Source organism: Nyctereutes procyonoides, unplaced genomic scaffold (assembly GCF_905146905.1).
Source record: "Nyctereutes procyonoides isolate TBG_1078 unplaced genomic scaffold, NYPRO_anot_genome, whole genome shotgun sequence".
NCBI classification, from domain to species: Eukaryota; Metazoa; Chordata; class Mammalia; order Carnivora; family Canidae; genus Nyctereutes; species Nyctereutes procyonoides.
In genome coordinates this window covers 39,235,634-39,251,733 of record NW_026575146.1, presented here as the reverse complement: position 1 = coordinate 39,251,733, position 16,100 = coordinate 39,235,634, and the positions used below count along the sequence as shown (strand labels likewise).

Sequence of the window (16,100 nt, the reverse complement as noted above, 5' to 3'; positions counted from 1 at the left end):
TCCTTGATGGCATTGTGTATATTCACCTGTTTGCAGACTTGACCACAAAACTGTTTGTGTAAGGAGGACTCAACCCAAACCACCGATCACGTATATCAATGCCACTGAGAGTCTTTGATCCTTTTTGTAAAAGTGGATCTCGTAGCCCTACAAAATCACCAATGGATAGTTTTGACAAATGCCATGTCAAAAAGGATAGACATTTGATTTTTCTATGGAACCCAAGCCCCCGAAATAAGGGAAGGAGGCCATTTGAGGATCTCAGCTGCCCCTCTGGCTTCCGTTGCATGCATATTCCACAGGGTTTGGAGGTAGCCCTCCGAAATATTAGCTGAAAGCTTCCTCAGAAAGCAAATCTTTCCCACATCCTTCCCTGCAGTTCCTCTTTAAGAGGTGTCAGCATGGCTGAAAGAATGAAGTGGCTGCACATTGTCTGGCAGTGCTATTATGTGCTTAACATTTCCATAACAAAAGTGCCACTCGACTTCTCCCCGATTAATGCAGCTCGAGGGCTCTTGTCGGCCTTTAATAAAACATTGTTGAAATCATTTATTTAGAGCCCCTGGTTACTAGTGGGAGAATGTCCATCTTTGTGCCAAAATATAGTGTATACAGTCCACTATTTTGTAGTAGATCATTCTGTTATTTGAGAAATTGATTAAATGGATGCCTTAGAAGGTATTTATGCTAATAGCACATTACTTATGTCATTCAGATAGTCAAGGGTGAACCTTTTCAACTGTCCAGCAGAGACAATCCCTCAAATAGAATACAGTAACATCCGACTTTACTTTACTTAACCCACAAGGCTGCCCGGCCCACTGGAAACCCAGCCCTCCCAGAACTACTCTTGGGGCTTCAAGGGGTTTGGAACAGGCTGCCTCCCAACAAGTTTAGTTTGAGGAGCTGGGTGGAATGGGGTCAACTGACACAGTTTCTCACGTTCCTTCGTGTGAGAGGTCAGAAAACAGATAACGGACACTTTTCTTTTGACGGGTTCGAAAGAAGATGCATGAGGTTCTATCCCAGTTGGACCCAGTGAGCTGTTAATTCAAAGCCAAAACTGACTGTAGGAAGATTTTTAGCACACAGCTTGATGTCTCCGAGAGTTCTCATGGTATTTCTCTCTCTTTTTTTTTTCTCTATGACATGGTCCTGCTGAGATGATGGCGTGGGGGTTTGCGTGCAGAAGTGCTGAGGAGGGGCACCCCACTCCAGGCAGTTTCTCTTGACTCTTCGAGAGAGGTGCTACTGGTTCTGGGCTGTGTCTTCACTCACGTGGGCCCAGTTGGGAGAGCTGCGAGGCACCCCAGGTGTGTCAGAGCATGGTGGCCTCTTAGGTTTGTGCCAGTTGACACCAGGAGCTGCGCCCTTATGTAGAGACATGTGTCAGGGCCCTGCCTGGGCACAGGGATGTCCTGCGACTTTGGAGGAGAATTTCCTTCCCTCCGGCCATCCCCCTCCCCTCGCATATGTGTATTGCTGGCGTACATTGCTATATATTGTTAAAAATAAACAGAGACCTTATGTTATGTCCATTGTGGTCATAAACAAAAGCGTTTCTGTGTGCTTGGGTGAGCAATGAAGCCTGAACCTTCTTCTATTTACTGTATGGTCACTGTCAGTTCAATGAACTGCCTCCTTGTTCTCCACCATTGTCCCACACTCCCTTAAACATTTGTCACTGAAGTGCCTCCAAAGACAAATAAACTGTCACTGAGAATGCAAACCTGCTAACAGGGGAAATGGGACCAGCTTCGAGGACACATGATGTTGCGTGAAATCCAGAGGGAGCTCCTTGCACTCTGGAAGGCTTCTGAGAAGCATGGCACTTTTCGAGAATCTCCAGGAAAAGCCAGAGATACTCTTTCTTTCGGTAATGGTACTTCCAGGCATTCTCCAAGAGACGTCTGGCCGTCTCAAATGTCCCAAATTCCAAAAGGTTCCCCAGAGAGCGTGAGATATTACAGATGTCAACATCTGTAAAACTTCTTTCTGCCTAGGAGCAGATGGCAACGTACAGTCCCACCACCGAAGGTTCTAGCATCTCAGCAACCTGTTCTGGAATCCACTAGGTCTGTGGAGGGACCAGGGGGCTCCTGGGCTCTAGCACAGAACTGTTTAAATTAAAATGAGCCACCGATCAATGTTCACTTTCTTCAAGGAAGAAAGCGTAAAGCCTCGTGTCCCCTCTCCCCAACAGCGAGCTGTGTTGATTTATTCCAGGCAGATGCTTTTGACAGGACCCTGTAAAATCAAGTCGTGAGTTTATTGTACCAGTTAATTATCAGGCCTTTTCTAGTGCTAATGCCTTTTACTTCTTACTGGGGAAAAGTGGGTCTTTTACTGGGACAAAGACTTAACTTTTAGTCAAGAATGTGTTAAAATAACAGGAGATGGAGATGATTTAAATATATTTCAGGACGAGCACAGGAGCACTGCGAACTGGAGGTTTGTAAAGAAGGCTGATTTCATTTACAAGTCTCTCGGAATACTCTTTGTTCACTTCCCAAAGAAACAACGCTTTCAGCTTTGTTTTAACAATATGTTTACTCAACCATTCAGGTGACTGGGGCTTGCAGCCACACACCAACCACTCTCCTCGGCTCCCCTGACACAACTCTCTCAGCCTTTCTGATCCTACCCGTGGACCAATCTTGGTTTTAGATGCAACAAGAAGTGCCTCGAAGCCCTCCATAAAAGCTGAGAAAAGAGCGAGTGAAGAGGCAAAAAGCAACCTGGAAAGTAGGGTTGGGATTTGGGGGGGTGGGGTCGGAAGGGGGCATAGCTTTGTTAATTACTTCAGGCAGCAGAGAAATCTGGTTATGTTTTCTCAGTACATGTTAATATCATATAAAGAGACACGAGATCTTGCTAATCTGTCGACCCCTCAGACAAAGTTTATTTGTGGTGACTTTTAAACTCCTGACTCGCCTTCCAATCACCGCGTTTAAAATGAAAAGCTTTAAATAAACACCAGGAATAGAAGATAAATAAACTTTTTTTCCCTCTTGCAAGTGCCTAGCTTGGCGAGGTTCAGGCTCAAATCCCCAGAGGACAGAGCGCTCTCTTTTGTGTTAATGTTTAAAAGATTTTCCAATGCCGGAGTTTATTCCTACTGCAAACATTTCTATTTACAAGGTCAAGTGTATCAGCACTCGACACAGCTTAAGAGTGTAATTATTTATCTAAGGGCGTTTGAGTGTAGATCAGTAGCTCTGGCAGGAACCCAGCCTTCAGCCCACTGCTAAACAACTCTTCACAACAATATTACAAGTTCTGGTGATTGTTCCTCTCCCCAGTGTGTTTACTTTTGCCCGCCTGAATGTTTTGTAACAAAATTTTGTACTTTTTCACCCGAAGTGTGAAAATGACTTTGAAGCGGTGTGCCAGGTTTCCTAAGACCTATTGGTAACAGATGTTATTGGCCTGTTTGATTGTAGGAGAATGTCTAGAGCCAGATAGGACACTCTTGGAGGAGGGGCTTGGGGGCTCCCCCCTGGAAAGGGGGGAGGGGAGACAGACCTCCGGGCTATCCCCAAAATCTGTAGGGAAGACACAATTTTGTGAGTTCTCTCCGCAAACGTAAAAACCAATGCCGACCGGCGGGTTGTATCTTTAGCTGCTTCATTTACACATGTCTAATTGTTCATTAAATTAGAGGCAGAAATAATAGCCCTCATTTCTTGTCTTGTGCTGTATTTTAATTTCAGTTGATGGTTGATAGATTCCCAGTGGCCCCTCCAGCCCCCTCCTTACCCATTATTGGGTAAACCACAATGTAGCTCTGGAAAGTAACTACACCATTTTCATTATTTAAAAACTCTTTACTGATGTACACATTTTAATAAAACAAATAAAAAATACACAAAGCCATAGTTACTTAAAACATAGGACTTTTTTTTTAAAGGATGTCTATAAAAATACAATGTTTAAGGCAGTTTGGAAATGCACTTATATATTTCTACAATGTCCATAAATTCTCTTGAAAATAACAATGTTAACTTCAAATCTATAAAATACACTGTACATTTAAGGACTGTTCTAGAGAGAGAACACTTCCCAATGGACTGTGGGTTTGGATCCCTGGTGACAAACGGAATCTATACATTTCAGAGAGGAAAGGCAAAACGTGGTTGCAGATTTAAAATTTTAATTTCTTCTTAAAAATAAATTATTTCTGAAGCATACAATTTATAAAAATTCTATATACAAAGTACAGCAACTGGTAACAAATCCCAGTTTTAATACACTTTATATAGAAGTACCAGGGTTTAGCACCCTGATAAAAGCAGAGGCAATATATTTTCTCCGCATATTTGTACATACAATTTCTTGATGTAAAGAACAAAAATGACAAGACAAACATCCTAAAGAGGCTTTCATAGATGGCAGTGCAGAGCTCTTTTACGTAGAAAGTTGCATTGTTCAACACCACCAGCAACCCTTTAGATCAGCATCTTTTGACCTTTAATCCTAAGAAATGTGCTAAGAGATCAGAGTGGTGGCAATGAAATTAAGGTCAAGGGCGCAGTTATCCAAAACTAATTCATGCATATTAACCCCTTCCCAGTCCTCCTCCCCCGCCCAAACAGACAATTCTGAGCGCTGACCAAGAGTAAACAAGTGAATCGGTTAAGTTTACTCACGATTGCAAGGTCCTCACTGGCCACAATAAAAGTCGACACCGACAGTCCCCCCACGCCCCCTCCCCTTGCGCAGCCAAAACGCTCACACACACGCTCACACGCTCACACACACACACACACACACACACACACACACACACACGGCCCCTTTTGCAAACGTAAATCCTCCTCCTTCAAACCCCTGCCCCGAGCCCGCTCCCGGGACACCGTTAGGGCCCCACAGGTCGGCTTCCTTTCTCCGGAGCCCGGGACTACGGTCCGCTACCAGCCCCGCGCCCGCCCCCGCGCCCGCCCCGCGCCCGCGCCCGCCCCCGCTGCACCCCCGGCGTCCCGAGCTCCCGCGGGCCGCCTTCCGCAGGGCAGTCGCGCCGGGAGTTCCCGCGGCCCGGAGTGGGGGCAGGGGAGGCTGTCCGAGGAGTCCCGCGCGCGGGAGGACGCGGGGGCGGCGCCGAGGGCCGCGACGGGGGACCCGCCCGGCGGAGTCTACTCGGGGCGCCGCGGGGAGCGATCGCAGCCGCCCCCCGGATCCCCGGCCTCGGGGCCCCCGGCGCCCGCCCTCCCGCAGCCCGCCGCGGCGGCTAGAAGAGCAGCGGGAGCAGCAGCAGCAAGATGGAGGCGAGCGCGGTGCGGCCGCCGCCGCTGCTCCTGCGCCCCGGCCCGTACGGCAGGTCCCCGCGGCCGCCCGCCGCTGCAGCGCCGCCGCCCGGGCGCGCCGGGTGCGGGGCGCCGTCGTCGTCGTCCAGCAGCTGCTCGCCGCCCGCGCCCCCCGCGCGCGGCTCGTCTTCGTAGTCCTCGTCGTAGTAGTCGTCCAGGCCGCCGTCCGAGCCGCTGCTGCCCGGGCCGTTGCCCAGCTCGGCGCCGAAGCACAGGCGGGCCATGTTCTCCTTGACCGACTCGCAGATGGGCCGCTCCAGCCCGTCGCACACGCAGTCGTTGAGCAGCGCCGCCTTGGGCACGGCCAGCATGTCCTCGATGACCGTGCGGCACTCGTCGGTGCAGCGCAGCCCGTTGAAGAGCTTGCCGCAGTAGGTCAGGTAGCGGCCCAGGGCCAGGTTGCAGCGGCTGTCGCGGTCGCAGCGCCGCCGGGCCTCGGTGCAGCCCATGACCCCGCCCGCGCCCGCGCCGCCCGCGCCGCCGCCGCTCGTCCGGGGCAGGCACGGCTCAATGGCGCGCTTGGTGGACTTGCAGTTCTCGTCCTGCGCGCAGTCACAGTCCTCCAGGGCAGGCCCGCGGCGCGTGTGGTTGAGCTGAATGAGCGCCGAGATGCAGTGGCTCGGGCAGCGCCAGCGCGACGAGAACGAGGCGGCCGAGGCCGGGAAGGCGGCGGCGGCGGCGGCGGCGGCGGCGGCCCCGGCGCGTCGCCCCCGTCGCGCTGCGCCAGCACCGGCGCGCACGCCTCGGCGTACTGGTTGTAGGCGTAGCTGCACTCCGGCTCCCCCTGGCACTGCAGCAGCGCCTGCCAGCAGATGAGGCGGCGGCCGTGCGCCAGCCCCGAGCCCCGCGGCGCCGAGCCCAGCAGCTGCAGCAGCGCCATCAGGCACAGCCAGGCGCCCGGCACGGTCCCCGCGCGGGCCCCGCCGCCGCCGCCCAGCAGCCCTGCCACCATCGCGGGCCGCGGCGGCCGCCGGGCGAGGAGGGGAAAGGAGACGAGGCGCGGGCAGCGGCGGACGCGGAGCCGGCGGAAAAGTTTGCCCCAGTCCTGCCAACTTCTTGCATGAGTGTTTTCATAAATCCATGCGCGCCGCTCGCTGGTGCCGCGCCGCTCGCAGAAGGTCTGGCCGCCCGCCCGTTCGCTCGGGCTGCGGTGGCTCTCCCAGAAACGCACGGCCGCGGAGAGCCCCTCCGGTCGTCCCCCGGCGGTGGCGGGAGGCGCTCAGTGCCGCGCCGGCGGGCTGCGGGCCGCGGGGCCGCGGCGGGGCTGCGGGACCGCGCGGCGCCGCGGGTGCATTTTGCTCCGCGCCTGCAGATCCGTTGTGCGGCCGCGGCGGCTCCTTCCTCCCGGGCTCAGCGCTGCGCCGCGGCCGCCGCCACCGCCGCCGCCGCCGCCGCCGCCAACGCCGCCAACGCCGCCAACGCCGCCGCGGGCTCTAGCATCGCGCCGCTTCCTGGCCCGCGTCCGGGCGCTGCCCGCCTTCCCGCGGCCCGGCCGCCCGCGTCCCCTCCCCCTCCGCCCGCGGCGACCCCGGCCTCGCCAAGCTCCCGGGAGCCCTTTCCGGGCGGCGCTGGGAGAACAAGAAACTCGGCGCGGCCGGGGAGCGGCTCCCGGGCTTCCCTCGGCGGCGGCTTCTCGGGTGACACGGGGCCCGGGGAGCGGATCCGCTGAGCCCGGCGGCGGACTCTCTGGCTGCGAGGCTTTAAATACAAAAGTGGGCCGGGAGCCCCCGCGTGGTGCCGCGGTGCCCCCTCATTATGCATGCATGGAAAAGCAAACAAACAAAAACATTAGCAACGCTCCTCCAGCTCGCCGGGCCCCGGCCCCGCGCGCTCCGAGCCTGCCCGCTTTCTCCTTTCTCCACTCTCTTTCGCCCTTTGCTCGGCCCCCTTTCCCGGCTTTTCGAGATGCTATTGGTCCTGGCTGTTGTTGTTGAAACTTTTTTTTTTTTTTTTTTTTTTTTTTTTTTTTTTTTTTTACGAGCCGCTGGAGTGGAGTGGGGTTGCGGAGTGGGGGAGGGCGGGGAGGGTGGTGGGCAGCTCACATTCAGGCATTCAGAGCTTGAAAGGAGAGGCTTAAGGAGCCTGACAGAGGCCTGGGAGCTCCTCCTACTCTTAAGGAGGCTCGGATCTGGAGCCCCGGCTCGCGCTCGGAATCAGCGGGCAGGGCTCGGGGGCAGCTGCTTGCATCCGGCTCGGCCACAGGCCTTTTTGTTGGGGTCTTTTTTTCCCCTTTTCCTTTTTTTTTTTTTTTGGATAGTTTTATTAATTCTCCCTGGCTCCCGTCTGTGCCTTCGACTGCGTTCAGAATTCAGTTTGTTTTTTCTAGTTCCCTATCTTTGGGACCAGCTGGGGCGGGGCGGGGGGGGGCGGCTAGGGAGTTTGGGGGGGATCAGAGAATTTAATGTTGGACTTTGAAACTTGAGAGACATAAAAAACAAAAAACCCAAACGCACACAAGAAATAGGCACACGCTTCCGTTAGGGGGATGCCGATGAAATCTTTCCGACGCCCCCCGCCCCAGCACACGGTCCCACTGCGCCCCTCCGGCAGGTACGGCTCCTGAGCCAGGCATCATCGTCAATTGCAAGCCATAAACCCAAATCGACCAGATTAATTTTTTAGGAATATGAGTTTCTAACTCGGACGGCGATGAAAAAATAATTACAGCATTAAAAATCATGAGGAATGTTGAGCAGCACCATATGGCCGCAGTCAGAACATAAAGGAAGGGGGTAAATTGGCACGCACCGAGGTTTTTTATGAAAGTGTGTGTTTCAGTCCCTCCCTCGGTTAAGGGAAGCCGCCCGGTGGAGCAGCCCCGGCCATCCCGGCGCGGGAGTTTGCAAACTACCTTAATTGTGGCGCAACGCAGCCTTCCACCGCCAGAGGCTCCGGGCTTCTGCGGCCTGTCAAAAACTGGCGCTTTTTTTCCTCCCCTTTCCGTGGAGAGACTATCAACTCCATCTGTCACAAAAATCAAGGCTAACTCTCCTCTCCAGAAGCAGAGGCGGCCGGGGCTCCAGTGAGCGCAGCGTTCGGCTGCCCATCTCTCCCCGGAGGCCCAGCGAATTCGAAATGGCAAAAGTCAGAGCAGAGCCTCAGCGTAGGAAGATTTATCAGGATGGAAAAAAAAATAAAAAAAAAAAAAAAGGCCTCCCTTTCCTGGGGAGATTGCTGCATTGCTCGAGGGCTGTCTGCCTTAGGAGGCTGCACCTCTGCAAGCCCCCAAAATAAAAAATAAATAGGACTTTAAGAGAAACAGGTTGAGGTAAGATAGACCACATTGCCTTGACTTGAGTTGAAAGCACAAGATCAAGCCCAAGAGCTATCTGTCTCTGTGGGGTTTTTTGGCTTTGTTTTTGTTTTTTTGCTTTTGCTTTTGTTTGTTTTGTTTTGTGTGTGCGTGTATGTTTGTTTCATTTTGTCTTTTTAAATAGAAAAGCTGCAACTGTGTGGCCCATGGCAACAAGTTATTTCCCAGGCTCTGGGTGTGTTATTATTTGGAGTTTTCTCAGTCCTGCCAGGAGGGCTTGGACCAGTCACACTCTTCCTCCAAGACTCGGATCTTTCACATGTAGGGTGCAAAGCCAGATTAGACTCTTGAAATCAAGCCTTTTCATCCTTTAGTGCTCTGTGATTTTAGGCTTCTAAGGACAAACTCAACATTCAGCTGCATTTTTAAACTAATGTGTGTTGAGTTCCTTTAGAAGGGTGAGTCCCAAATCTTAGTGAGCCATGAGACTTGCGGGTTGGCCTTGTTAAAACCCAGACAACTGAGCCTGCTTCTGAAATTCCTGCTTCATTCAGTAGGGCTCCTGGGGCCTGAGAATCTGCATTGCTAACAAGTTCTTAGGGGCTGTTGCTGCTGCTGCTGCTGCCACTTGTCTGGGGACCAAACTCTGAGAACCACTACTCTAGAGGTCCATATGAACTTGCCCAACCTGATCTTAATTCAGCTCTCAGTGAGATTTAAGGGAGTCCCAAGAATTTTGCATGCTCTGGAGACCCCTCCACCCCAGTCTCATGGCACTCCAGAGCGGTGGAGCAACCAGCTGCTTCATAGACCAAGCCTGAGAAGAAGGTTCGGATGAGCTAGGAGAACGAACCTCCTCTTCCAGAAGTTCCTTGCCCCCACCATGAATACCACTGTGTCTCACATCCAGGTTTTCATTAGTAACCACCAGACTCCCAAGGCATCCCTCATCACCCAGCCACTAATCCCCCTATTACTCTGCACATCTCTTAAACTGACTTAATTGTCTTCATGAGCAACCTTTCACCTGAAAATACACCAGTTCCACTGGAGCTCTCAATCTTTTCTCACCAAATCTCTCATACCTCAACCTGCTTTCTGGGCTGGATTTTTTGTTGCTGTTGCTGGGGGGGGTGGGCTGGATCTTCACCTTCTTGCTCTAAGACCTGGCTGAAGGCTATGGAATAGGATAAAATATTTGCAAACTACATGTATATGCAAAAATATACATATAAATGACAGATGATGAGAATAGACATTTTCCAAAGAAGACACACAAATGGTCAACAAATATGTGAAAAGGTGCTCAACATCACTGATCAGGGAAAAGTAAATTAAAACCAAAATGAACTCACGACTCACACCTGTTAGGATGGCTTTCATAAAAAAAAAAAAAAGTAACAAATGCTGGTGAGGGTGTGGACAAAAGGGAACCATCATGCACAGATGGTGGAAATATAAATTGACTTCGCCATGTGGAAAACAGAAAGGAGGTTCCTCAAAAAATTAAAAGTAGAACTACCTTATGATGCAGCAATCTTATTTCTGGGCATATAACCAAAAGAAATAAAATCAGTATCTCAAAGAGAGACCTGCACTCCATGTTCATTGCAGGATTATTTGCAATGGCCAAGGTATGGAAAGAGCCTAAGTATCCATTGATCGACAAAGAATGGATAAAGAGAATAAATATAAATATATATGAATATTACTCAGCCGCAAAAAAAGAAGGAAATCTTGCTGTTTGCATCAACACGAATGCAAATAATGCCTTGAAGGGATTATGCCAAGTGAAGTAAATCAGACAGAGAAAGACAAATCCTGTATGTCACTTATATGTGGAGTCTTAAAAAACAGATTCATAGCAACAGTATGGATGGTGGTTTCCAGGACCTGAGGGTGGGTAAAGGGGAGTCGTTGGTCAGAGGCGGCAAACTTTCAGTTACAGGATGAGTAAGTTCTGGGGATCTAAGGGGCAGCATGGTGACTGTAGTTAATAATACTGTGTTAAATACTTGAAAGTTGCTATAAAAGTAAAGCTTTTATCTTCTAGCCCTAATAATAGCAACCAAATGGTAATTATATGAGGTGAGGGTTGTGTTAACTACCCTTATTGTACACATTGCACAATAGATGTTTATCAAATTGGTCACTTTGTACACTTTAAATGTATACAATGTTATATGTCAATTACGTGTCATAGAGCTGGGGTGTGTATGGCAGGGGAAGGGAGAGCTGGGTGGCTTACCCTCCTGGCACCGCTTCCACTCTACAGATTCAAGGCCTGAAGGAGTTTTCTTCCACAGCCCACAGCCCACCAGACGCTGAAGTGAAGTACATAGACCTATGGCTCTTCCCTTGTTCCCACCTCCAAACATCTCTTCCCTCCTCCCTGGGAACGTCTCTAACTTCCTTGACTAGCAGCATTCTGTTAGCTCTTCCAAGAGCCACCTACTGACTCTTTATCACCCTTCTCAACCAAGATTGCTCACAGGAACCAGAGAAGACAGAAAATGAGTTGAGTGGCAGTTTTCTCAATCCTCTCAAGGATGGTAAACAACCAGTACCCCTCCGGGTGCAGAGGAGAGAAGTACGTCTGTCGCTTACAGTGGATGCTGTCTTGGCTAGAGCTTGACCACGGGAGTCTCTGAGTGAGACACATGAAGGATTTCTTATGGAGCGGTAGCCAACCACAATTGCAGGAGTTGGGAGGACAAGGTGGTGCAGTGTGTTCCTTTTCCATCTGCTGTCGAGCTGAGAAGGAACGCTGGGGCAAACTGGAGCTCATGAGGAAAACTGGAGCCACTGGGGATGAACTGGAACTGGTGTCTCCCTCATCACTTCCAACCTTGATGCCACATGGGGTGACCCACAGCGGAAGTGGGTGCCCTTCACTGTGGAGCTGACATGCACTTTGTCTGGGGTGTGGAGGAGCGAAGCAGGAGGGTTGGAGAGACATGAGGAAGTTCAAATCAAGGTGAGGGCAAACGCCCACCAAAGGGAGCTTCATATCAGGAATGACGGTGAAAGCTGCCACAGTGCTTGGTGCACAGGATAAAAATAACGTGGCTGTTGCTTCACTTCCTCCTCCCAAATCTGGTGCAAAATTTGCCTTGTGACCAACACTAACATGGAACTATGTTTTGGGGGAATTCTGGGAAATGTAGTTCTACCTCAGCTCTGTCGACGTAGTCCGGGCCACCACACATGCCTTTGGGCATTCAGGCTTACTTCTCTCAGACGGCTCCTTCCTCACAGTTTCGGTGTCTGGCTCACATGCTTCTCTCTAGACTATCATTCATGGCAGTCTTGGCCTCCTATTTAGTTCCTTGGCTTCCTCATCTCCAGCTACCTACTCGTCATCTTACCCTAGACCTAGGCATTAACACAACCGTGTCACCCGAAAAATCTCTAACTCAGAATTTCTAATTCCACCTTATTCCACTGACCAATACCTCCTGTCTTCCTTATTGACTTGTTTCAGTCCCGTCACCTCTCACCTCAAGACTTTGCTTTGCAATTGCTTCTCCCTCTGCAGCTTCAGCTCCCTTCCTACCATAAAGTTCATTCCCAGCCACCTACAATTGGCTATACTTTCTCTGATCTTAAAACAGCAAAACAAAACAAAACTCTTCCTAGAATGCAAGTGCCCACTCACTCATGATCCTATTTCTATGAAAATTCCTTGAAAAACTTACTTTCACTTGGCTTTTCCACTCTTTCTTCAATTCACTATCATTAAGTTTTATCCCACCATTTTTCTCATCAAGGTCACTAGTAACTGAAATCTTGCTCTACCCAACGGTAACGTCTCCTGTTCTCATCTTAGCTGACCTCATAGCCTCATGTGGCACTGCTGATCACCTCTTCTTTACAGAGTGCGTCTTCATTTGGCTTCATACTCCTGTTTTTCCCATTGTAACTCCTTGGTGGCTTCTTCTCTCTCTAAACTCATTCCTTAGGTGATCTCATCCAGTGCCTAGATTCTAAACTGTATCTCCTGATTTGAAATATTCAATCCCACTCTTTTTCTGATTTCTGGACCTATAATTCATTTGGTTGTTCAATGAGCATTGTAAAGTTAACTTGCTGTAGGAGCACTTCTGACTTTCCACATCCAGACCTGTTTTTTCCCTTTCTGTGGTAGACATTCTTCAAAATTGATCTCCATATCAATTTTCTTCCTCCCTTTATATCCATGTTCCTCAGATCAAGAGGCAATCTCATGTCCTTCCCTGTAAATCTTGGGTAGACCTTAGTGACTTTGACCAACAGAATACAATGAATACAAGGATAGTGACTCACATTCTGGGGCTTGCAGGTTAGGTCACAAGAAGCACTGCAACTTCCACCTGGGCCTCTTGGAATGTTCACTTTGGAGAAGCAAAACACCATTTAAGAAATCTGAACTACGTTATAAGAAATCTGAGACTGCCAGGGTGTGTGGAAAGCCAAGCTGGCCATGTGAAGAGGATATGTGAGGAGAGAAAGAGATGCTGGTCAGCTTCCAGCTTATTCAGCCATGTAAATAAAGAAGGCACCAGAAACACGAATGGAGAAGCCATCTTGGATGTCTATCCATAGCCCAGTGGAACCTTGATGACTCCAGCTCAACCTCCATCTGACAAAAGCACATGAAGAAAACCCCAACCTAAGATCCGGGTCACGTGGGGTGAAGTGAATGAGGCATCGAGGCATAACATTTAAGGAACACTCACTCTGGATGTTGTGGGGCTGCAGGGGCCTCAAGAATTAGTACCTTCTAAATTCCATATCCTAGACACTTTCCTCACCTGACCGGTGCTGCTCTTGCTCCATATGATAATAGTACAGCTAAGCCCAGTCAGCTCAAAGAATCATGAGAAATAACCAAGAAAGTTGTTTTAGGCCACTAAGTTTTGAGATGATTTATTATGTTACAATAGACAATCACACCATTTCCATCATACCCAACTGTTTGGGCTGGAGACCCACCTGGACTCTTCCTTTCTCTTTATATCCCCACCCAAGTGACACATATCTCCTATCACAGTCCATAAAATATCTGATGGGTTGAATGAATGAAAAATCAGAACTTTTTGTTTTCTAAATTGGTTATGTCAGAACTAGTCCACATCAGTTATACTGTAGAAAAGGGAATGGGGAAAATAAAGAAAAAGAAAAAAAAAGAAAAAGAAAAGGGAACAGAGGCCCTGAAAGGGTAAAGAATATGATATAGTTCTGAATTTTTTAAGTGTAAAATGATATTCCCACATTGATTGAATTATTAAGGCTAATTAATCATCACCTTTGTCATATATTAACCTCACAAAGGTTATGGCTTGATCACTGGGAAAGGTAAAGTCTCTTCAATAAATGATACTGGCAAATCTGGTCACCTGTTTAGAAAGAAATGTAAAAATAAATTACAGATAAAAAGTTACCTATAAAGCAAATAAATAAGAAAATTATAGCTATGGCATATATACTATGGAATTTAGGAAGACTTTTATAATCAAGACTGGAAAATCAGAAGATGTGGAAGGAAGACATACATATTAGACTACATAAAAAAGTAAGACCAAAGGAGAAGATACTAGAGACACAGTTAAGAGACACACAGATAGGGCAAAAATATCTCTATGGTAAATGACAAAAGACTAATTTTGTAATAAGCAAAGAGCTCTTACAAACTATGAAAAAGATGATCTAAGGGAATATGAGGGAAGATGTAAATAGATAATTCACAGGGCTGTAAATCCAAATGGCAACAGGCAAGTGAAAAGATGTTTAAATTAACTAGCAGTCAGATGGAGGAAAATGAGAAAACAATGAGGTACCACTTGAGCACCCACTAGTGTAGCTAAAAATGTGAATGTTATGCATTTTCTAGTGGTTGCAGTAGAAATAATTACTTTTTTTCCCCAAGAAGGTCTAGGCAAAGCCCTGGAACCCCACTGAATCTGGGTCCGGAGCAGGGGGAAGGAGGTAGGGAGGGAAGGGAGACCCAGACTGTCACGCATCCTATGTACCAGGGCTCCACCAGCCTGTTCTGCAGGTGAGTGCTGGTCCTAGGACTGTTCCTCAGTACCCCCTGGGAAAGTGGAGTGAGCATTCAGATACTTTTATAGCATCTTAGAAGGTCCATTTGATGTCTGTTGAATCTAATAAAAATTTGGGGCTTCTGTTTTGCAGGTATCCTTTCTTTTTCTAGTAACTTTTATTCTGCTTTGCAAAAATATCTATCTGCAAGACAAACAATAAGCTGGTCTTTCACCACAGATAATTGATAAAGTTCTGCACTATACATCCATACTAGTCATTTTTTCTGGCTTTAAAGTTAAATAAGTTGTTAGGTCAGGAATTTAAGGGTTCACCACTGTCGGAAAAGGAATATAAATGCACCCATTCTTCCAAGAACGTGGTTAGTGATCCAGGATAGAAACTGAGAGCACAGCCCAGCCCCTCCTGACAAGCTCAGAGGAGACAGAGCAGCTGTTCTCCAAGGGGCCAAACAACGTGCACCGCACCATGGCTTTGGGACTCCAGAGATCAAGCTCCTGGCTGCATTTCAACATCTAATAACAAGAGGAAATCCCACAAAATCAGTGGGAGCTCCGATTCTCAGGAAACTTGACTTTCACACTCTCTGAAAAAGAGATATTAATGAAACAGAGATCAAAAGCTCAAATAGCAAGTTCTATACAGACCGCTTGAGGCACTCTCCACCTCCATGGCTTGTAGTTGGAAGTACAGCTTTCTACAAAAAAGCTGCATTTTTGCAGATAGCATTTTGTATGCATTTGCACATTACACCTTAAGTTCAAAATAATTGGGCCAGTTCCACAAGGGGTGTTACAAAATCTTTCAAAGCCAGGCCTTGTTTCAAAATCTGTTTTTTTTTTCACTATTGAAATCAGGAAGAAGCTTTTTTCATAATTATTTTATAAATCTAGATATGAGCTGTTCTCTAAAAAAATTAATAATTTGTAAGAGAATTTATGAGTTATCTTAATCAGCTTTTTAAAAACCTTGTAAGGATCTATATAAAGATCATAGGCTTCAAAAAAAAAACCTGTCACAATGAGAAAAATATCTCTATCAATGAACTAGTATAATTTGTGAGTCTGTGGTTAATGTTTCTCAAGCAATTTGGGGGGACACGCATTAGAATTGTTTACATTTCTTTATTGTTGAAAATAATTTGTCATAAAGTGTCTTGAAATCTATGATCAAGCTTACAGCCATCTAATTCTTTTTAATGAAACAAGTATCCCAGGACTTTACCAAACACATCACTAATGAGTTCACACTCTTCCTGCATTTTAAATCTGCTTTCACATTCACCTGCTCATTTCTCACTGAATTTCATTCAGTTGAAGCCAATAGATATTTACTAGTGCCTGCTGTATGTGCCAGAAAGCTGAAGCCTTTTAAAAAGTCTTCCAACTTTGTTCTTTTCTTCCTTCCTTCCTTCTTTCCTTTCTCTCTTGCTTTATTTTTCATTATTTTATTTATTTTTCTTTTGCTTGCTTGCTTTCTCTTTCTCCTTTCTTTTCTGTTAC

At 48.1% G+C, this 16,100-nt stretch overlaps 1 protein-coding gene across 1 annotated transcript; it reads right to left on the bottom strand.

The window, feature by feature from the left end:
* Nucleotides 1–5,087: 5,087 nt before the first annotated feature.
* Nucleotides 5,088–6,255, bottom strand: GAS1 (growth arrest specific 1). Its single transcript, XM_055309426.1, is given in 2 exon segments — nt 5,088–5,995; nt 5,998–6,255. Coding segments are annotated over 2 exon segments (1,026 nt in total). The 3' UTR covers nt 5,088–5,227.
* Nucleotides 6,256–16,100: the final 9,845 nt, after the last annotated feature.